The sequence below is a fragment of the Kogia breviceps genome, chromosome 6, assembly GCF_026419965.1.
Source record: "Kogia breviceps isolate mKogBre1 chromosome 6, mKogBre1 haplotype 1, whole genome shotgun sequence".
Taxonomy (NCBI): domain Eukaryota; kingdom Metazoa; phylum Chordata; class Mammalia; order Artiodactyla; family Physeteridae; genus Kogia; species Kogia breviceps.
Genome location: NC_081315.1, coordinates 77,739,717 through 77,763,979, shown reverse-complemented (window position 1 = coordinate 77,763,979; position 24,263 = coordinate 77,739,717). Strand labels below are relative to the sequence as shown.

The following is a 24,263-nucleotide window of genomic DNA, read 5'->3' as shown; positions in this document are numbered from 1 at the left end:
CGCAGCATGTGGGATCTTCCCGGACCGGGGCACGAACCCATGTCCCCTGCATCGGCAGGCGGACTCTCAACCACTGCGCCACCAGGTAAGCCCCTCAATACCCATTTATGATAAAAGCTCTCCAGAAAGTGGGCACAGAGGGAACCTACCTCAACATAATAAAAGCCATATATGACTAACCCATAGCAAACGTCATTCTCAATGGTGAAAAACTGAAAGCATTTCCACTAAGATTGGGAACAAGACCAGGATGTCCACTCTCACCACTATTATTCAACATAGTTTTGGAAGTCCTAGCCATGCCAATTAGAGAAGAAAAAGAAATAAAAGGAATACAAATTGGAAAAGAAGAAGTAAAACTGTCACTGTTTGCAGATGACATGATACTATACATAGAGAATCCTAAAGATGCCACTAGAAAACTACTAGAGCTAATCAATGAATTTGGTAAAGTAGCAGGATACAAAATTAATGCACAGAAATCTCTTGCATTCCTATACACTAATGATGAAAAGCCTGAAAGAAAAATTAAGGAAACACTCCCATTTACCATTGCAACAAAAAGAATAAAATACCTAGGAATAAACCTACCTAGGGAGCCAAAGACCTGTATGCAGGACACTATAAGACACTGATGAAAGAAATTAAAGATGATACCAACAGATGGAGAGATATACCATGTTCTTGGATTGGAAGAATCAACATTGTGAAAATGACTCTACTACCCAAAGCAATCTACAGATTCACTGCAATCCCTATCAAATTACCAATGACATTTTTTACAGAACTAGAACAAAAAATCTTAAAATTTGTATGGAGACACAAAAGACCCCGAATAGCCAAAGCAGTCTTGAGTGAAAAAAGTGGAGCTGGAGGAATCAGACTCCCTGACTTCAGACTATACTACAAAGCTACAGTAATCAAGAGAATATTTTACTGGCACAAAAACAGAAACATAGATCAGTGGAACAGGATAGAAAGCCCAGAGATAAACCCACTCACCTATGGTCAACTAATCTATGACAAAGGAGGCAAGGACGTACAATTGAGAAAAGACAGCCTCTTCAATAAGTGGTGCTGGGAAAACTGGACAGCTACATGTAAAAGAATGAAATTAGAACACTCCCTAACACCATACACAAAAATAAACTCAAAATGGATTACCTAAATGTAAGACCGGACACTATAAAACTCTTAGAGGAAAACATAGGAAGAACACTCTTTGACATAAATCATAGCAAGATCTTTTATGATCCACATCCTAGAGTAATGGAAATAAAAACAAAAATAAACAAATGTGGGCTTCCCTGGTGGCGCAGTGGTTGAGAGTCCTTCTGCTGATGAAGGGGACACGGGTTCGTGCCCTGGTGTGGGAAGATGCCACATGCCACGCAGTGGCTGGGCCTGTGAGCCATGGCTGCTGAGCCTGTGTGTCCGGAGCCTGTGCTCCGTGATGGGAGAAGCCACAACAGTGAGAGGACCACGTACAGCAAAAAAAAAACCCCAAAACAAACAAAAAAAACCAAATGGGACCTAATGAAACTGAAAAGCTTTGCAAAGTAAAGGAAACTACAAACAAGACGAAAAGACAACCCTCAGAATGGAGAAGATATTTGCAAATGAATCAACAGATAAAGAATTAATCTCCAAAATATATAAACAACTCATGAAGCTTAATATTAAAGGAACAAACAATCCAATCCAAAAATGGGCAGAAGACCTAAGTAGACATTTCTCCAAAGAAGACATACAGATGGCCAAGAAGCGCATGAAAAGCTTCTCAACATCACTAATTATTCGAGAATTGCAAATCAAAACTACAATGAGGTATCACCTCACACCAGTTAGATTGGGCTTCATCAGAAAATCTACAAACAACAAATGCTGGAGAGGGTGTGGAGAAAAGGGAACCCTCTTGCACTGTTGGTGGGAATGTAAATTGTTATAGCCACTATGGAGAACAGTATGGAGGTTCCTTAGAAAACTAAAAATAGAACTACCATATGACCCAGCAATCCCCCTACTGGGCATATACCCAGAGAAGACTGTAATTCAAAAAGACACATGCACTCCAATGTTCTTTGCAGCAGTATTTACAATAGCCAGGTCATGGAAGCAACCTAAATGCCCATCCACAGACGAATGGAGAAAGAAGATGTGGTACATGTATACAATGGGATATTACTCAACCATAAAAAGGAACGAAATTGGGTCATTTGTAGAGATGTGGATGAATCTAGAGACTGTCATACAGAGTGAAGTAAGAGAAATACAGAAAGAGAAAAACAAATATCGTATATTAACGCATATATGTGGATCCTAGAAAAATGGTACAGATGAACCAGTTTGCAGGGCAGAAATTGAAACACAGATGTAGAGAACAAATGTATGGACATCAGGGGGGATGAAAGCAACAGCTGGGTGGGGTGGTGGTGTGCTGAATTGGGAGATTGGGATTGAACTATATACTCTAATATGTATAAAATGGATAACCAATAAGACCCTGCTGTATAAAAAAATAAATTAAATAAAATTTATAAATTAAAAAAAAAACAAGAAATGACAAGAAAGTTATAATACCAGAGCAGAAAACAAGCTCTTCTATGAAAACCAGAAGGGGAGCTTCTGTCTTCTTAATCCTGAAAAAAAAAAATTAAAACATTCCACAAAGGCTGGGATTGATCAATCTTATTTCAACATTTGTTTGTTACTTATAAATTATGCCATTTTTGTATATGGTGTAGCCCATTAAATAATTGTCCAAAAGGGAAAGTATGCTGTCATATTCATTTGGACGTTAAAACTTTTGCCATTCACAAAAGCATCCATAGAACCTGTCACTTATAGCAATCAAGTTTGACCTTTGGTTGCAGTTGAACTCATGCAACTGGAATTCTCGTCTACATTATTTTTCAATTCCCTTGAAGAAACATGAAAGGAACAGATAGTTCAGATAGTTATAAACTTGTGAATGGTGATATAGTCTTTTATCTGTTGATAGATCAAATTATTTAACGTTTATCCCCCAAAGATACTTTGTGTTCACCAAAGAGATTTCTTGGGTCATGGGATGTGTTAGGCAGAATAATGGCCTTTCAAAGATGTTCATATCCTAAGTTGCCAGAAACTGTGACTATGTTAGGTTAAATGACCTTATAATGGGAAGGTTGTCTTGGATTATCTGGGTGGACCCAGTGTAATCAGAAGTGTCTTAATAAGGGAAGAGGGAAGCAAAAGAGATGGCAACCTGAGGAGGACTTGGTCTGCTGCTGGGTTTGAAGATTGAGAAGGAGATCCATGAGCCAAGGAATGCAGGCAGCCTCTAGAAGCTTGTAAAGGTAGGGAAACAGATTTTTCTGTTCAAGTTTCCAGAAAGAAATGCAGCCCTGCTGGCACCTTGAGTTTAGCCCAGTAAGACCTGTGTTGGACTCTGACTGACAGAACTGGGAGATAATAAATTTGTGTTGTTTTCTTCCGTTAAGGTTGTAGTAATTTGTTACAGCAGCCACAGGAAACTAATACATGGTACCTCTGTTTAGTTTTTCACTAACATGCGTTTTACATGTTGATTAATTGAATCCTAATGTGAATGACAATGTGATTTCCTGCAAAGATAATTTTAGTTTAGTATATTAAGAAGTCATTTGTGTTGATAACATGCTGGACACTGATGGGCAGACCTTTGTGTACCCAGGGATCTTTATTTTCTACTTCACAGGAATGGTGACATGTTTAGTGTGGCCAGAGAATAAGCAGTATGTATACAGTGAAGGTGGAGTGGGAGATGAGGCTGGAGAGAGAGAATGAAGCTAGAAAGGAAAATTGGGGTCTTATAATGTGGCAGAGCAAGTGATCTTCAGAAGCCTTGGTTTCCTTCCACCTGTTCTTTAATATTTGTATTATTTGTGCCTCTATTAGTAAATGCTGTAAATAAGTTGGAATTATAAGACGTTTTTATTATCAGCTTGACTTCAGCTGTATTAGAGTTGTAAGCAAGTTGCATTTTGTCACAGAATGGCTCATGGAATGGCTTATCTGTATGTTAAATATACAAAGGAATCAATGGCAAAAAGGAAGCCTAGAGTTCAGACAAACATGAAAAAGAATTAAGTGTTCCTGATAAGGAATAATGAACAACCTGACCAACAGAGACTATCTCTGATGTCCCCTGACCATCTCAGATAAACTTGCCTTGCTCCTTCGTACCTTTTATGGGATGAGAAACTGTAAGGGCTCAGCAAAGATTAGGAGGCTAGGACATGTTAAAAAAAAAAAAAAAGACATAGACATAAATAAATAAATTAGAGCTATATGGCCAGTTAGAAAAAAATGCTTGTGGTTTTTTGTTTTTTGTTTTTTTTTGATGGGTTTGAATCAAGCAGATCACATGCTATCCTAGCCCTTGTGTGAGATTCAGAGGGTTAAAGTGCTTGAAATGGAAAATATGGAGGGGGCGTGTGATTATTGCTAATGGTGAATTCTAGAGTAACTCCAGGGGAATGAGTGGGAGGGAAGCGCAGGATTAGTGGAGGAGAGGAGATCAGGGAATTGACCGGCCAAGATGTTGGGAGGATAATTTATGTAGATATCAAAATCAAAAACAATGACAAAAGAGGTATTGGAGAGAGACAGCCCTCAGAGAAAGAGGGCTAATTCTGGGGGTTTATAAATGTTTACAACAAGCAAATGGAAATAACTGATATAGTCTGGGGGCATGAGATTCAAAGCTGGGGGCTTTAGGGAGGGAGAGAAAGAATTCAGAAATGACAATGAGGCCCTCACACCAGGGCCTTGACATATGAGACATGGGAGAGGAGACCAGCTATCACTTGAAAGGCCTGGAGATAGAGCAGAACTCCTGGAGGAGAGCAAGAGATCTATTGGTGCAGGAAACGTGAAGTGAGTGTACAACAGCAATATTGAGGAAGTAGGGTATTTTGCTAATGGTGTACTGTGAATCCAGAGGACACAATGAAAGGATTTTGGAAATTGGGAAAGAAAGGGGAAAGGGGTCAATGTGGGGATATACAGAGTATATAGGGACAAGAGTCTAGGTGATGGGGGGTGACCTGAGAGTCTTGGGCCTCTCCTGGTGACTGATTTAAAAGGAAAGTAGGGCATAATGAGATTAGTCCTGGTGGTTTCCAAGGTAGATTATTGTAAATATGGAGGGAGAGAGGGTTTGGGAAAGGCAGGTGTATCAAGAGCCAGAGATTTTAGACTTGTATTAAATTTCTGTTGTCATAGAACAACAAACTTAGAAACTACCACAAACTTAATGGCTTAAAACAGTACAAATTTATTATCTTACTGTTCTGCAGCTCAGAAGTTCCACAAGGGTCTCATTGGGCTAAAAGCAAAGTGTCAGTAGGGCTGACATTCCTTTCTGGAAGCTTCAGACGAGAATGTTTCCTTGTGTTTTCAAGCTTCTAGAAGCTGCCCCTATTCCTTGGCTTGTGGCTCTTTTCTTTCACCATCAAAACCAGCAACACTGCATCCTTCTGACTTTTCTGTCTCACAGCTCTCTGACCACAGCCAGGAAAGGTCCTCTGCTTTTAAAGACTCATGTGATTACATTGGACCACCCAGATAATCCAGCATAAACTACTCATCTCAAAATCTTTAACCTTGATGGCATCTGCATAGTCCTTTTTTGAAACATATTCACAGGTTTCAGGGATTAGGGCATGGCCCATTTAGTGGGGCCATTATTCTGCCTACCACAGGGTCCTGTCTTTCTTCCTGTGGATACTAGTGTGAGGCCTGGTGCAGGGTGGTATAGGTTCAGGGTTAACGGTACCTGGTTCAGTGTGTAGTTCACATTGAGACTCAGGCTTGGGCTCTTCCTGCAGCTTCAGATCTTTTATGGGGCTCATTTGAGGCTGGGGACAGGCTCAGGCCTCAGTCTCATCTCAAAAAAGGGTTAAGGTGCTCATGTATTCTGTGGACCAGATCAGTCCATCACATGAAGAGGGAGCTCAGACATTATTGGAAGAAATACATTAGTTGAATAATTGCAGTAATCTTGTGTGCCACTAAGAGAGCTGTATTAATTTTTCAGTTTTTGTTTACTTAATGAGGCTTCAAAAATACCTCGCGTCTAGACATCTGACAGTCTAGAATTTTGGTAGCATTTGATGTTTGTCTTGAGCCAGTATCTTTGGTTCTAAGAGGTCTGGTTCATGAGACTTTGGTGTGGGGTGTGTTTCTTGTTACTGTCAATTTTAAATTTAAGTTGGTCTTAGAAACTGCTGTAGAGTCAATAATGTTTTTCATCTTGCTAATATTTTATATAGAGGTGGACTAATGTTCCCATTCAGTTTTGAATAAAGTGAGAACTACTGTTAAATTTCATCTTTACTCATACATTAAATAATTAATTTAAAAAGTATTTCAGTCTTTTTTTTACAAGTTAAAATTGTTCTCTTAGAAATACTTACCTTTTTAGCTATAATACAAACAGTAATCTGCGGAAGCAAGTTTGAATTTTTCATAAATGGTGATAAATATAGTTAAGGATTGTTGGGTTTTGTATTATACCAGTCAATTAAATTTCAGCACTACTTTTTTTTTGCGGTACGCGGGCCTCTCACTGTTGTGGCCTCTCCCGTCGCGGAGCACAGGCTCCGGACGCGCAGGCTCAGTGGCCATGGCTCACGGGCCCAGCTGTTCCGCGGCACGTGGGATCTTCCTGGACTGGGGCACGAACCCGTGTCCCTTGCATCGGCAGGTCAACCACTGCGCCACCAGGGAAGCCCCAGCACTACTTTTAATTAATGTTAGTAGATCCATCAGTCCCTGAAAGATCTGTGATATCAGATTGAACTAACCTAAATTCCAAAGTAGGTCAGTGGGTCAATAGGTTATTAGGTTAGAAAAGGGTTTATTGTGGTTTCCATTTTTTAAGCCCAGGTTCTTGAGTTAAACCTTTTTAATGAATAATTTAAAAATTATCAATAATTAGATGACATTTAAAGTTTTTTCTTTAAGTTACATGAGCAGTACATAGGAAAATAGTCTCTTACTCATGTTTCTTAATAGTAATGTGTTACTTTCTTACTCATGTTTTGTTCTCTGGAATGGATAACATGTATCTTATGTTCTTATGGTAGCCAGGGCTCTAGTATTAGATAATTAAAACAAACATTAAAAAGGCAGAAGTTAAGTTTTTCTGATTGTAAAATAATACATGTTCTTGGAAAAATTTTAGAAAGTGCTAAAGAAAAACTAAAAATGGAAAAAATCCATAAGCAAATTACTCAGGAATAACAACAGTTGGTACTAAAACATATTTGGATTTATGTTTGATAGATTTTAATGCCACTGTTAACTGCTGTTGGATGTTTAAATCTTCCAAGCTTTACTATTTTAAGTAATAGTGCAATGAATATAAAACTTTGGCTACATATGTGATTATTTCCTTTTTTTTTTTGAAATGAAATTACTAGGTCAAAGAACGTAAGTGCTTGAAGTTATTGACACTTCTCATCAAATCTTTTTTAAGAAAGGGAATCCTAATTTGCTCTCTTAAAGCATTGTTCAGTGTCTATTTCATATCTCCATCACCAAACTTATCAAACTGTTATTAAATGTAATAGACACTTTAGAGTCATTTTGTTCTCCACAGGGCAGTGTTGACATTTTCAACTTCTTAAAGCACTCTTTTCCTTTAATTTTAGTGACAAATAATCCTTCCTGGCTTTCTTCTATATCTTTGGTCCTTTTCCATCTAGTTGATACTATTATTAACACTAATCATACTTAAAATTTATTGAGCATTTGCTGTTTTCTATATAGTGTCCAAACGTGTAACATAGTTAATCCTCAAAAGAACTGTATGTGGTAGGTACTACTATTATCTCCATTTTAGAAATGAAAAAAATGATGCACAGAGATTTAGTGACTAGTCTCAGACTCACAGCTAATAAAGGGGCTGATCCATAATTCACACCCAGGAAATGTTTCTAGAGCCATTTCTTTACATTGTTGCTCTGCCTCCTCCCCATTTTACTAGCTACTCTTCTGCCTGTCTGTAAAATATTAATTTTTCATCAGGTTTCAGTCTTAGCCTTCTTTTCCTATTTTTATGTTTTTCCTAGAGAAGTCCATCTAATCATTATCTTTACCTATTTATGTTGTTGGCTCCACTTTACATCTTCACCCAGTTATTTCCTGAATGCCAAACCCACATTTCCAACTGCCTACTAGACATTTTTCCTCTTGCATGTCCCATAGATATCTTAAACATAACATGTCTAAAACTGAATCCATCATTAAAAGTGTTTGTGAGGTATTTGTTACATAGTGATTAAGAGCATAGTTCACGCTAAACTGTCAGGGTTCCTATCTTAGCTTTACTGCTGATCTTGGCCAGCTTACCTGTTCTCTTTGTGTTTCAGTTTCCTCATCTGTAAAATGGAGATAATAATAGAGCCTACCTCATATGATTGTTGAGTCTTAAGTGAGAGAAAACTTTGAAGAATGCCCAGTACTTCAAAGTAACATTGTAATAAATGTTCAATAAATGTTAGCCACTGCTTTCAACATCTTTCCCTCCCACTACCCTCCAACTTACTACTCCTGTGTTACCTATCAACCCACATATGTGTCCAAGCCAAAATTTGAGTGATATTCTTGACTGCTTCCTGCCCCCAGCTTCTGTTAAATCAGTCACCAGGTTCTGTCTAGTCATCTCAGGATCTATTAAAATTCCTATATTTCTTTTTATAATCTCTACTTCTGTATTATTTTACCTGAACTATTATAATGCTCTACTTCTACTAGTCTCTCTAATTCTAGTCGAGCCTCCTTCCATTCCATTCTCTGTGTTGTAGCCAGTATGGTGGTTCAAAAGAACAAATGTCTATTAATGTCACTTTCCTGCTTAAAATCTTTCAGTGTCTTTGTTGAGGGCGCGGGCGTGTTGGGAGTTAACCTCCATGTGACCTTTCACGATGTACTCACCTCACCATTATCATCTCTTACCACAACCTCTGTTACCCCCTGTCCTTAGGTTTTTGCCCTAATCATACGAAACTACTTGTAGTATTCTAAAATCACAGTTCCTTCTCATGTCTCCAGACCTTTGCATATACTGTTCTTTTGGCATAGATCAAATTTCTCTATCTCTTTGCCTGGTGAACTGTTATTTTATTCTTCAGATCTCAGCTTACGTATCAGTTCTCCAGGAGTCTTCTTTAACTTCTTTGTCACTCCCAGTGTGTTCAGAGAGCACTTTGTGGGTTCTCTGGGAAGTGCCTCAAATGTAGTGGCTGTGTCTATTTCACCATTTCCAAACTACAGTCGTATCAGACACTTACTTGTGTTGGTACTCAGTAAATATTTGCTGAATGATAAATATATGAAGTAGAATTTTTAAGGAATCACTAATATTTAACTATAATATGTTTTTACTTAAGTTTCTTTGATTTCTAGCCAGGAATAATTTTTACATTTATTAGCTGTTTGTTTTCTTCGTGACGCCTCATTTAGTTATACTCTTTGTTGTTTGTTTGTTTGTAGCTGGGTTTTAACCGTTTTTCAGATAACTTTTAGAGACCCTTATATGGTAAAAATATTAACCTTTTGAAGTGCTGCAAATATTTAAACCTTTTATTTTGGTTTTAAAGGGGGAGTTTCCATTTGTGTTTATTTGGTTAATAATTGGTATCCCTATATATTATATCCTTTAGTCTTCACAACAGTTGCCTTAGGTAAGAAATCTGAGGCTTAGGATAACTAAGTAAATTGTCCAAAGATTTTCATCCATGCTTTTCTGACTGTAAACTCATGGTCTTAACTTCTATACTTACTCCTCCAGCATGCTGGATTTGTTAGGTGCTTTAATTCTGACGAGTAACTTGATCCCAAAGTACTTAAAACCAAGTAGGACACTAGGATCTGCTTCTGAATTTTGCTTCATGCACATTTTTGGAATTAAGTTCTATTGCCCTGGTGTTTTTGACTCAGACCTCTTACTTTTATTTGAGTCCGTAATCTCCCGGGATTTTTTTGTTGTTGCCATCAAAAAAAAATCCCTTTTTGTACTCAAAAATACCCTCTTTTTTTTTTTTGCTATCAAAAATAGTCCTCCTTCTTGCTGTCATATTACATATATAGCAAATTCTTGGTTTTTTAAAAAAATTCTAGAATGGACATTGGATGGGTTAGAAGCAAAGTATGAGGGTAAAGTTTTGCATTAACTTTGGTGTAGCAAGGTTGGGTTGGTCTTGGTTAATTCAGTTATTCACAATGATTATTGAGTTTTTAGTATTTGTCAAATATTGTGACAGGTCCTAATAATAGATGAATAAGTGAAGCTTCACTCCTGCTTTGAAAGAGCTCATGATTTAGAAGAATATTAAAAATGAGAATGTTATAGCGATATCTCAGTTCTACAATGAGAAGTAGTAAGAATACAGCAATTCCTGATTTTCCTTGTTAGTGAAAGAACATTTCTTTCTGAAACTGATGAGTTCCTGAAGTTCTTTCCACACCAGAAATTTTACCTTTAGTTTAAATTTATTCTTAAGTGTTTTATCCTTTTGATGCTGTTATAGATGGCATTGTTTTCTTAATTTCCTTTTCAGATTGTTTGTTGTTAGTGTATACAGAAATGCAACTGATTTTTCTATATGTATTTTATGTCCTATTTGATGTTTATTAGCTCTGGGTTTTTTTGCTAGACTCTTTAGGGCTTTCTACATGTAAGATCATGTCATCTGTGAAGAGAGATAATTTTACTTCAAACTTTCCAATTTTGATTTCTTTCACTTCTTGCTTAATTGTTCTAGATAGTACTGTGTTGAATAGAAGTAGCAAGAGTGGCCATCCCTGCCTTGTTCCTCTAATCTTAGAGGAAAAGCTTTCAATTTTTCACTGTTGAGCATGATGTTAGCTGTGGAGCTTTTCATATATGGCTTTCATTATCTTGAGAAAATTGCTATCTATCCCTTGTTTATTTAGTGTTTTTACCATGAAAAGGTATTGAATTATGTCAGATGCTTTTTCTGCATTAATTGATACGATTGTGTGATTTTAATGCTTTGTTCCTTAATGTGGTGTATCACATTAACTGGTTTTTGTATGTGGAACCATCCTTGTACCCCAAGGATAAATCCCACTTGGTCATGGTGTATGATCCTTTTAATATGCTATTAAATTTGGTTTGTTAATATTTTGTTGAGGATTTTTGCATCTATATTTATCAGGGATATTGTAGTTTTTACTTGTGGAGTCTGTCTGGCTTTGGTGTCAAGGTAATGTTGGCTTCACAAAATAAGCTTGGAGGTGTTCCTTTCCCTTCAATTTTTTGGAGGGGTTTGAGCAGGATTGGTGCTAATTAATTCTTCTTTACATGTTTGGTATAATTCTTCAGTGAATGTTTGGTCCTGGCTTTTCTTTGTTGGGAGGTTTTTGATTACTGATTCAATTTTCTTATTAGTTATAGGTATGCTAAGATTTTCTATTTCTTCATGATTCAGTTTCGATAGATTCTATATTTCTAGGAATTTATCTGTTTCCTCTAGATTATCCAGTTTATTGGCATTTAATTGTTCATGATAGTTTATTATAATCCTTTGTATTACTTGGTATCATTTGTAATGTTTCCTCTTTTCGTTGTTCTTCGCTAAAAACACTTTTTTTCTGTTGTTTTATTTATGCTCTATTTTGTTTCTGCTTTAATCTTTATTATTTCCTTCCTTCTGCTAACTTTGGGCTTTTTCCAGTTCCTTGAGGTATAAAGTTAGGTTCTTTATATTTGACATCTTTCTTCTTTTTTAATGTAGTATTTACCACTATAAACTTCCCTCTTAATGATGCTTTTGCTGCATCCCATAAGTTTTGATGTTTTGTGCTTTTGTCTCAAAATATTTTCTAATTTCCATTTTGATTTCTTCTTTGACCCATTGATTGTTCAAGAATGTGTTTAATTGCTACATGTTTTGAATTTTCCAGTTTACCTGTACTACTGATTTCTAGTTTTATTCCATTGTGGTCAGAAAAGATATTTGATAAAGCATTTCAATCTTCTTAAATTTGTTAAGACTTGTTTTGCTACCTGATGTGATCCATCCTGGTGAATATTCCCTGTGCATTTAAGGAAAATGTGTATTTTCCTCCTGTTGGGTGGAATATTCTGTTAAGTCCATTGGTCTGTAGTGTTGTTCAAGCCATCCGTTTTCTTATTGATCTTCTTTGTCTAGGGTTCTGTCCTTTATTGAAATTGGGGTATTGAAATTTCCTACTATTACTGTGTTGTTGTCTGTTCCTCAGTTCAGTTCTGTCAATCTTCACTACAAATATTTGGGTGCTTTGATGTTGGGTGTATATATATCTATAATTATTATATCTTCCTGATAAATTTGACCATTTTATTATATAATGTCCTTTTTGTCTCTTGTGACAGTCTTTTACTTAAAGTCTATTTTGTCTGATGTAAGTATGGCCATTTGTGCTTTCTTGGTTACCATTTGCATGGAATATCTTTTTCCAGTCTTAGTCTCTGTGTGTCCTTAAATCTAGAGTCTTGTAGATAGCATGTAGTTGGATCTTGTTTTTTTATCCATTTACCTACTTTGTCTTTTGACTGGCAACTTTAACTCATTTGCATTTAAAGTAATTACTGACAGGGAAGGACTTATTGTTATTTTGTTCATTGTTTATGTCTATCTTGTAGCTTTTTGTCACTTTTTTCCTGTCGTGTCTTCTGTTGTGTTTCATTGTTTTCTTTTAGTGACATGCTTTGAATGTTTTCTCATTTCCTTTTGTGTATCCTGTATAGATGTTTTCTTTGTGCTTGCCATGGGTCTACATGAAACATCTTATAGATTTAAAAATCTATTTTAAGCTGATAACAATTTAACTTCAAAAACTCTACTCTTTTACTTCTCTCCCCCCACCACACTTTATCTGTCACAAATTGCATTTTTTTTTTTTTGCGGTACGCGGGCCTCTCACTGTTGTGGCCTCTCCCGTTGTGGAGCACAGGCTCCGGACGCTCAGGCTCAGCGGCCGTGGCTCACGGGCCCAGCCGCTCCACGGCACGTGGGATCTTACCAGATTCCCAGACCAGGGCACGAACCCGTGTCCCCTGCATCAGCAGGCAGGCTCTCAACCACTGTGCCACCAGGGAAGCCCAAATTGCATCTTTTTATATTCATTATATATGAGTATTTATTAACACATTTATGTGTGTATTCATTAACATTTTTATAGCTATACTTATTTTTATACTTTTGTCTTTTAACTTCTATAGTAGAATTAAAAGTGATTGTTGTAGTTTTTTATTTTTATTTTTAAGTTATTTTCTTTTAGAGACAATTTATAGAGTTTAGCATTTGTTATATATTGGTTTGGCCACAAAGTTCATTTGGGTTTTTCCGTAGGATATTACAGGAAAACCCGAACAAACATTTTGCAAACCCAATATATTTTTGTGACAAAGTTATAAATTCTGTTACGTTTCAAAATTATTTTGAAACCTTTTTCATAATAAATGTCTATATAAGTTGAGTAAATCTAACACATTTTTTTCTTGTTTAAACAGAATTCTGAGACTGATGGTCAGCCATACAGAAGAATACATTGAACTTACAGTTTTCTGAAGAATCAGTTCAAAAGATCCCCCAAATACAAAAGGTAATGAAAGGGTTGTATCTTGGAATGTACTTTGAAATGACACTTACCCAGGAAAATGAGAATTACAACCAACCTAAGAGGAAAGATTTTAGGATACTGACATTAAGAATTTCCTCAGTGAGGACTTACCCAGTGTCACAGTGGTTAAGAATCCTCCTGCCAGGGCAGGGGACACGGGTTTGAGACCTGCTCCAGGAAGATCCCACATGCTGCGGAGCAACTAAGCCCATGTGCCACAACTACTGGGCCAGCGCTCTAGACCCCGAGAGCCACAACTCCTGAGCCTGCGAGCCACAACTCCTGAAGCCTGTGCACCTAGAGCCCGTGCTCCACAACAAGAGAAGCCACTGCAATGAGAAGCCCACGCGCTGCAACGAAGAGTAGCCTCCGCTTACTGCAACTAGAGAAAACCCACACACAGCAACGAAGACCCAACACAGCCAAAAACAAATGAATAAATTTATTTAAAAAAAAAAAAAAAAAAAAGAATTTCCTCAGTGAAATGTCCCAACCTGATATCCTTACAATAACGTTCACAGGATCCCATCCTTAAATATGAGCTTTAGCCAAAGATCACTAGACATTTTAGGAAAGCCTCTTTTGTGAGAGTCAAAAACCAAACCAAAATAGAAAATACCAAGTTAGGGGAAATGGAGACCAGGTAGGCAGGTAAAAATGGAAAGAAACACAAAGCTGTCATTTAATAGTTTGAGAAATAAGAGGAGATGCTAAATCCATGAACATGAGAGAGAAAAAAATAAGAAATGAAATCAGAAATGGAAAATTCAATGGAAAGGCTAAAAAGTAATAGTGATGTTGAAAGTAAAGCAAAGAGAAAATGGGAAAGAAAAGATAAGAAAATTGGGGCAACTGTCCAGGATCTCCAATGTTAAAAACAAATAGGAGCTCTAGAAAGAGAATAGAGGGACTAGACGGGAGAAATACAGAATAGTGAATGATTCATCAAAACTCTTCAGAAATTAGAGGACACACATTTGCAGGTAGAAAGAGCCCATGGAGTGACCAATGCTGATATGAAAATTAGTCCAAAATAGGGCATAAAACTGTTAAATTTTGTTAAACATAAAACTACATCTCTGATAGTGTAGTCCAAGATCTTTTCTCTACTTTTCCAGCCAGTTGATAGACATGCTATATTTAAGGGAGAGATAAAGGAAGAGCTTCCAGAATAAGAAAAGTAATAGGTCACATAGAAGGGATCAGTAATCAGAATGGCTTTGGACTTCTTGATCCCACACTGGGAACTAGAAGACAGTGGAGAAGGGTGTCTCCACTGAAGATAGAAGGGAAAAATGATTTCCCTTCATAATTCTGAGGGAAAATGATTTCCAACTCAGTATTCAAAATCTAGCTAGACTGTTGATTAAGGATAGACCAATGTCAGTTTTAGACTTGTGATGTTTCAAAAAAATTTATCTGCCATGTTTCCTTTCTTGGGCAGTTAATGTAGGAGGTACTCAAAAAAAATAAAGAAGTAAACTAAAAAAATGAAGCCATAGGATACAAGAAACAGGGAATGCAACTTACGTAGAGACCCAGGAAATCACTAGGATGTTAGTGAAGAGTGATCCCAATATTACAGCTGGTCACCAATTATAGTTATCCATTCCCAGTAGGAGTAGGTCAGAAGGTGCCAGGAGAAATAGCTGCAAAAGATTAAATTGGTAGAATCTGTAATGTATTTGAAGATATTAAGAGTAGATTTAGACAAGGAAGAGTTTAGGGCTGAATTGTAGATAAGTATGTAGAAAACCAGGTAAATAACAAAATAAAACAATGAGTAACTCTAGGGAAAACTATTCCAAAAAAAAAAATTGTAGTATACCATATGGCTTAACTGTGAATTGTATTTACAGAGTCATAATAACGTTAACTCTGGATATAACCACCTAGCCAAAATCACGGTATTGGAAATTTGGGCAAGCATGCGTGTATATGAGGTAAGGATGGGGGGAGTCAAAGCTAAATTATTATTTTTTATAGTGGAATTCAGTAGATGATGGCTTTAAAAAAAAGACACTTTAGAGAGCAAAAGCAAGCACTTTTAATAATTACATTGCGGACAGCTCAAATAAATTGGGAGTGTATAGGCATCCTACCTAAAATAGAAAGAATCAAGAAGTAATAAAGTAAAAGTTATTAGAGATAGGGAGTTAACTACCAAGGAAAACAGTTAAAGAGATGAAAGTGGTTGAAAGTAGGAAATGCGGATCAGAAGACTTCTAATTTTTTAAAAACTCTTGTAAAACTGGATACTTAAACTCTGAACAAGTAAACATTTGTGAAAATAAACACTTAAGTTTTAAAATGAGAGAGCAGAATGAATTAAAGATGTTGAAACACCAACTGTACACAGCTCTGACAAGTGGTTTTTCTGTGAAAGGGAGCAGAAAAGGAGGGCCATCCCTGAAGGGGGTTGCTGGGTTGAGGAAGTTTCTGTCTGTGTTTTGTTTGTTTTTTTAAGGTAAAATACTAAGATGTTGATCAGAATATTCCAGTTATAGAGGGAGAAATTAGTGATGTAGAAATGGAAAGCTTTGAGCAGTGACAGCAGGTGGGATTCAGAGGACAAGATACTGATACTGCATAATTTATTTTTAATGCAGAATGTGTTATATTGTATGTAAGAGTTCTTTTCCAAAGATGGACTGCCAAGCACTGAGATTTTCCGTTAATTGTTGCATGCTGAATTTAAAACATACCTGCTTCCATATTTTGCAAAGTTTGAATTGCTTAGAAGGTTTGTTAGTTAATATCTGCCCATGTGATAAATGTTTTAAAACTTGTTTTAAAAATGATGTTTATTTTTAAAAAAGCCATCCTGCCCTCCACTGTGATAAAATAGTAATGTGGTGCTTACTCAGCTGGGAATTCATATCACTGAATGACTTTGAGCTCAAGTTGCTTAACTAAAGGAGCATTTGATTCCTAGCAGTAATTTGATCCTTTACCATTTAATTTGCTCCAGTGACTGTAACTGATCCTTTTAAAGACAGATTATTTCATACCATAGTGGTCTATTAATATCAATATTTAAGAAAAAAGGCTTTTAATAATATTTAATCTGTATTAGACCATCTACTTGAAATTCCTTGCATCATCATTGCATGTCTTCTAAAAATGACTCCTTAGAATCCATAGCATGAGCAAGTGTGACTCTGGCTAGTGGTTTTTTTTTGTTTGTTTGGTTTTTTGCGGTACACGGGCCTCTCACTGTTGTGGCCTCTCCCGTTGCAGAGCACAGGCTCCGGACGCACAGGCTCAGCAGCCATGGCTCACGGGCCCAGCTGCTCCGTGGCATGTGGGATCTTCCCGGACCAGGGCACGATCCCGTGTCCCCTGCATCGGCAGGTGGACTCTCAACCACTGCACCACCAGGGAAGCCCCTGCCTAGTCTTTTTTGTACTTGAAAGTGTGAGTCCTAGGATAGACCCCACACAAGACCTTTGGCTGCTCCCACATTACCACTTTGTTTTGTTAAAGTTAATTCGACACCATGTAAAGAAGTCAAGAGGAATCTCCTAACAGTTGCTTTAGAGTACTTAATTGGGCCTATTTCACTTCTTCCTTTATCTTTCCCTTAAGTATACCATACCTATCAATTGGCTGGAAAAGTAGAGAAAAGATCTTGGACTGAACTATCAGAGATATAGTTTTATGTTGTTCAGTTAGCTGGACAACAAATAGTGTTTGGAAAAATATTGTTAACCAACAATAGTAAAATAGCTTAAAGCATCAGTCTATCTTCTAAAGCATTTTGGATTCACTTCCCTTATAGTCAGCATGGCCTCTCCTATATAGTATAAGTTCTTATTCTTGGGGTCCTTTTTTCCCCTCTAGTTTGCCCTATTTCTACCTTCTGATAATTAAACAAGCATATACTTGCTGCCATATAAGCCTCAGATCTGGTCTTTTAACTTTGAAACTGTTCTCTTTTTAATTCACTCAAATTGGCTGTGTTACCTTTGCACTGTTCTTTTGGTTCTAGTGATAGAACCAACCTCTGTTATTACCATAATGCTAAGTATGTTTGTTAGACCAGAGGGCTGTACTTAGGTGATCTTTAAAGTCTCTTCTAACTCTAAAATTCTATAATTTTCTGTTCCATCTGCTGATGTTGACCCAGACACTTAAAATCACTACTTTATCCTGGAGTTAGTTCTTTTTATTTTTCCTGACTCCCCTACTCATTATCTTTTAAGAACTCTTAGCCCTTCACAGTTCTGCTTCTTCAGCCATAACCACATGGGCAACCCAGCATCATTTATCAAGAGTTATTCTCTCTTCCTCTCATGAATGTACATTTAAAAACAATGTTAGAGTATTATAGAGTCTCATGTCCTTTAATATTCTCTCGTTTAGTTAGAGTTACACTATAATTTACACTATTTTCTAAACGTTAATTAAAAAATAATTCTTATGCCTCGAAACTGTTAGGATATTTATTAGAGTTAAGGTGGTTATTCAATATTTAACTCATGATTATAAGATATAAGTATCTTTTATGGGTAAAACCTGCTTTATACTTTAGCAAAACTGTATAGAATATAGAGAGATAAATTTTAGGCTTATGACTGAGTTTTAAAGCAGTAAATTTTAATCCCTTCAATGTGAGTATGAAACTTTATAATAAGGCTCTTCTCTGCTTGACTTGCCTTCACCCCATTTCCACTCCTGTTGTCTCTCATTTTATGCTCTAGTAATTAAAACTTTCAGTTTTAATATGCCTACATTTTTCTCTAAAGAGAAAACTTTCTCAAATATGACGCTCTCTTATAAATGCCTGTGCCTTTGCAAATCGCTTTTCTTGTGGCTTAGAATCCCTTCAACTATTACCTCTTCCTGTCCTTTAGTTTGTTATTTCTCAAACTTAAATGGTCATACAAATCACATGAAGACCTTGTTAAAATGTAGATTTTGCTTCAGTCGGACTAGAGTTGGGATCAAGATTCTGTATTTTAACAAGCTCTCAGATGATGGTGATGGCGGTGATGGTCTCTGGAGCACATTTTCAGTAACAAGAGTCTAGACTGCCTAACAAACTCACTGTCATCAAGAATATTTCCTCTGACTGCCCCCCCACCAATATACCTTCATCATCCCTTTTATTATAATTATTTAGTTATCCATCTCCCTCTTTAATTGCAGATTTTTGCCTATAGCGATTGTGTCTCTCATCCTTCTATTTCCAAAGCTAACTATACTGTTTAACAGAAAGTAGGCTTTCAACAAATGTTTATTGCCCACTAGCTGGTGTTATTATAGCCTGCTTACATAGGCTTACATATGTAGCCTACGTAGTCTAATATATATACTGAATATGAAGACTGGCTTTTTAATTTCCACTATTTTGTTATAGAAAGAAAATGAATTATGGTCTTCAATTTTATTTCCCCTGTAGTCCATTTTTTAAAAGGAAAAAAAGCCTCAAATATGCCTCAGCTAAGTATATTTGCTTGAAAATAATGTTATAGCCTTCAATAGAAACAAAAACATTTTGAAGTCTCTATGAAAACATAGTGTTTCTCAAATTACTGTGTTTGTAGACATAAGTTTTTTAGAAAACTAATGACCATTTGTTTTTCTTTCCACCCAAGGAGAAGTACAAATGTCTACTACAAGACGAAAACGTAATATGTTATGTTGTTTACCGTAAGCTGTAGTAAAATGAGCTCACTTGTTGACAGGTATGTTTTTAGAGACTTGTTTATTTTGAATTATATAAAGCTATTAAAAAAATTCACTATTAGAGTAATGGTCTATATCAAACTGATAAAAGGAGTATTATGCTTAACCATAATTACTGTTACATTTACCTTCTGTACTGAGCAAATTTCATGTAATAGTAAGTAAGGTATATTATCTAGAGCCAAAGTCAACAGCATGTGGCTTGTGTTCTGAATGGATCTTGAACTGTAATTCTGAGTGATTTGGTCAGAACTGCTCTGAAATAAATTATGACAATTGCAGATGTTTCCTTGGCATTTTGTGTAATCATCTGTCTCCTTATCTGTTGGTTCTAACTTCAGCCCTTTAAGCATCTTAGTATTTGTGACTCATGAGAGGTGACTATAATTAGGATTTCATTAGTTGAAATTATAATCTTTAAATCTTACTATTGGGAAAAGGATGGGCCTCCTTGTTTCTTTGATTTAAAGACTTTATTTTTTATTTTTTTACATTTTAACATGTCTGACATTGGGATTCATCTTACAATTGGCTTATCATAGTTTAATTGGTGGCATTTTTTTCTTTCATAGTGGCACATAAAATAGTAAGTCTTATAGTCAATGATGTCTTAAATTTGATGAAATACAGTACCAGTTTTTAAAAAATACCTGCTGTTTGACAGCTAATGTACAGAGCACTTTTTATGTCTTACTTCATTTAACTTCACAATAATTCCATGAGATTTTACAGATGAGGAGTCTATAGGCCAGAGAGGTTAAATAACTTGTTTAAGGTCACATAGTAAGTAATAAGGTGGAGTTATGACCTGTATTGGTCTGACACTAAAGTACCTAAAGTTCCTGTGCTTTTATTATAGCGTAATGTATGATTCTTCCATAGGGGATTCTTTAAGAGTTTTGTAGCTAGAGTTGTGCACAGAAGTGACTTTGACATCTAGGGACAGCTTTCCTCCCTTTTCTGTGTGGTAAATAGTGAAGGTATGTACTCTATCAGAGCTTAAAACTTAAGGGGCAAGGAGTTTCCTCAGGGAGGCCTGCCTGCCACTGCCATGGATGTGGGCTGTGCCATAGTTTCAGGTGGAATCTATGTGTAGTCTTTTCCTCAGAAAGGATGTTTCTTCACTACTCCTGAGAGATTTTATGATTTTGGCATTATGCTTCTGAATGATTGTCAGTTCCCATTCTAGACAGTATGACCTGTAGGGACAACATCTGGGTGTTCAGACATAAAGCACTGGTTCTTAATATGAGTTCATTATCTCTCCGAATATCATGAAAGTTATGGACTCTCTTCTCAATAATGTACGTTTACATACAGAATTTTTTATAAATTTCATTGTGTACATGGAACCCGAAAAGTCTACTCATGAACCTCTATGATACAAGATTTGTAGATGATCTCAGTTGTGGGGCTCAAAAGCACTTTATAGGCCACAGAAAGATGTGGTTTAAATAAATGAATAGTGAGTTCATGTAAAAGCTCATATCACTTGCAACTATTTACTATTACCCCTTAGATTAAGGAGTTAGCCACCAGTGCTCTTGATTTCATTTGTTAGAAGGCTCTTCCCCCTTGGTCTTCCCATAACCAGCCCCTTCTTGTCACTTAGATCTCAGGCTCAAACGTCCCCACTTCAGCAAGTCCTTCCCTAACCACTCAGACTAAAGCAACCACTCAGTAATTTAAACATCACCCCTTTAAAAAAATAAAAAATTCATACATTTTCATGTTTATTTGTTTCTTTCTACTAGAAAATAAGTTATATGAGAACAGGGACCTGTATGTCTAATTAACTGCTCTGTAACCATGTCCAGAACAGAGCCTGGTACATGAGTGCTAATAAATATTTGTCAAATGAATCAGTACTGAATGAAAATATATCAGTATAAGTTAATATGCTAGATATTGTGATGTTTCTGAGTAATTTGTGTTTTATAAAGTAAATGTCTCAGAAAATATGTTTTTTAAATGTGCTACTATAATTAAAAATAATTTCAAGTGAATCATTTTATATAATGGCAAATATACTGACTTTCTATAGATTTTCACTGGTTACTAAAAGTTTGGAATAAGATTTAACCTCTGGTAAAGTTAAATTCTTGTTTATTGTAATAAACTTTTTAAAATGTAAAATATAGTTGAACTTTGTCTATATGTGTTAGAAAACAGGTTAGTAGTTACTGAGTTTGAATTTATGCAATCCGTAACTCTACAAAAATCCTAGGATATAACTGATTTGATTCATACGTTGTTTTAGTATTGCTGTTGCTTAGTGAGTCTGCTCTCTTATTTTCTCTATCCACTTTCTTTTTCTTTTAGAGACGATGGTAGTATTTTTGATGGGTTGGTGGAAGAAGATGACAAGGACAAAGCAAAAAGGTAGTTCAACTTCAGATGTAAAATAGTAAATAAATGAATAATAAGTAAATGTAATAGTAAATCAGTGATTTCCAAAATCTGTCTGCCTTAAGAACTTAGATATGTTAGCAAGGTGGAAGAGTTTTGAGTATCAGTATGTAGTTTATAAATTAAATAAAATTATCCTCTAAAAGTGCCCTTCTCACCACATCATATTATGGCACATAATATATACATGACATCACTGGGGATGTTAGCCTTTGTCACTTGACTAAGGCAGGGTTTGCCTAGATTTACCATTGTAGTTACTATTTTCTGTTAACCCACTCTATTCTTTGGAAATAATTTATTTAGGATAGCACACCTTCAGAGTAGGGATGGGGGGATTAAGCTTCACCTCCCATAGGAGGGGATATCTACACATATTTGAAATGCTTCTGTAAAAAAGTCTCTTTCCCATTTATTTATATCTCTATGGACTCATGTATATTGGACTCATGATTTATTTTGTACTTTAGGTTATACTTCAATGCTATGTTATTTATTCTGTTGCTCAGTTTGTTCCAGCTTTGGCCTTTGGGAGGTCTTTCAGGGTGGGCTTCTGTGTCTTTTGACATGCCTCCATTCTCCAACAGAAAGGAAAGTGAGTGATGGAGAGTGGGTGTGGGGGGGGAAGAATTGATGGAGAGGTATTATCAAGTAGGTGACAGGATGGAATCTAGAGCCATGGTGGTGATGGTGGGGGCTTGACCTTAGATAACGGGCCTTGATGGTGATTACAGTATCAGGAGGGAGGGTCCAGAGAGCATTGCAGCCAAATTTGTAGTCATTGAGGGTAAGCAGTAAATACTTAATGGTTTTTTCCCAGCCACATTGAACTACTTGGGTGCTTAGGCACGAGGGTAGGGAGTGTTATAACATTACATACAGATACAAAAGATAAACATATAATAAGTAGTAGTTCCTAAATGTCTGTATTTAGCAAAATAAAAGGTACTTGGATAAGAAAAATATTCACATAACCAGATAAACTGCTAAATTCTTAAATGAATGATTAAAATATATCTGGGAAGAAGATTTTGAGGAAAGCTATACAACTTTATTCAAGGAAATAAAAAGACCTGAATTTGAAGCTAAAAACATGGGATAACTCCTTTCCCTTAACTTCAATATAGTGGGGGAAGGTTCTTATAAAATATTTCAGGGTAGAGAGAAAGTCACTGATAGGGTGGGAATAATCAGTCTTGCCTGAATGAAGAGGCAGAACTTTGAGGAATTAATGTGGACAGATTTAAAGGCCAAGTTTAGAGATGGAAAAGGTGAGCTAAGGGTATTCTGTTCGCAGAGACTTTGAAGGTTTGATCGTGTTTTTAGGGGATCAAAAATGCTATAGCTGTGGGAAACCTCGGAGAAAGAGAAGGCCTCATAATAATGCTGTCAGAATTAAATGCACCATGTTGAACGCTGACATCTGTGGCCTTTTATTATTGAGGTCATCACAAGGGCTGAGTACGTCCAAACTGAACGTAACATGAAATAAAGTTGCTTTAATGGGTGTGATCCACTGGTAGAATTGGCAGTGATATTTGATTTCTGTATATTTCTTATGTTGGAGTTAAGATGCCTGTTTTGAATTATTACTTCATGGTAACTGTATGATCCTGGGCATATTCTCTTTCATGCCTGAGTTGTCACACTTGTAACATGAAAAATAATAAAGTCTACTTTGTAGGAATTAAATGAAATTTCATGTATGTTTCCAGTAGTGCCTAACTTATATACAACAAATAATGGCTCTAAATTTTACCCATGTCTTCAGATATTTCATATATAATAATTCTCAGATGCTTATTTCCTACTTACTCTTTCTAGAGGAATATAACTAGATCTGTATGTCTAACTTCCTCTAGTATGTGCCCTTTAAAATGTCAAACAGGCAATTTCACCATATTTAAATTCTCCCCAAACTATCTGTCTATCGAAACTAATATCTCATGTTATATTACACATTGATAAACAGCATTATCAGTAACTTGGGAATCCTCTTCGATTTTTCTTTTGCTTCCGCACTCCAAACTAAATCTGACTTACCTAGAATTGCTAGTTCTGCCTGTTAACCCTCAGACCCACACTGCTCTGTTAACACTGCCACTGCCATGGTTTATAGCCTAGGATATAGCAGTTGCCTCCTAAATGGTCATCTGGCCTCTAGTCTTGTTTGGCATACAGTAAATTTCCAGTAGTATTTGTTAAATGAATTTGTTTTGCCAAGCACTGATCTTTTCATTACTCTAGTGCTAGATGGTCTTAACAAGCAGTTCTGTTCATGTCAGTCATTTCTTTGCTTAAAACCTTTTAGTGCCTTCCCATGGCTTTCACTATTAAACTAAATCCTTTTGTGTAGCATAAAAACTTCATGATTTTTTCTTCCAGTACTTATTATTCCTAACTGCCACCCACCCTCCTCCCCCAACTCCAGCATAGCTGGGCACAGAAAGCTTGTACACTAGCTACAGCCATGCTGAACTACTTGTGATAGATGTGTGGCCTTT

The 24,263-nt window shown here is 36.3% G+C and overlaps 1 protein-coding gene across 50 annotated transcripts in view; it reads left to right on the top strand.

Moving 5' to 3' along the window:
* CLOCK (clock circadian regulator) overlaps window positions 1-24,263 on the top strand; it is a 161,551-nt gene that overhangs the window by 52,811 nt on the left and 84,477 nt on the right. For 39 of the 50 annotated variants that reach the window (XM_067036131.1, XM_067036130.1, XM_067036144.1 and 36 more), the window contains 3 exons: window positions 13,550-13,641; window positions 19,260-19,349; window positions 21,673-21,732. In XM_067036131.1, the coding sequence (XP_066892232.1) occupies window positions 19,303-19,349; window positions 21,673-21,732 (107 nt within the window). In that variant the 5' untranslated portion in view covers window positions 13,550-13,641; window positions 19,260-19,302. Of the gene's footprint in view, window positions 1-13,549; window positions 13,642-15,518; window positions 15,603-19,259; window positions 19,350-21,672; window positions 21,733-24,263 lie in introns of all 50 variants that reach the window. The other 11 variants (XM_067036104.1, XM_067036105.1, XM_067036139.1 and 8 more) reach the window with 1 other exon arrangement.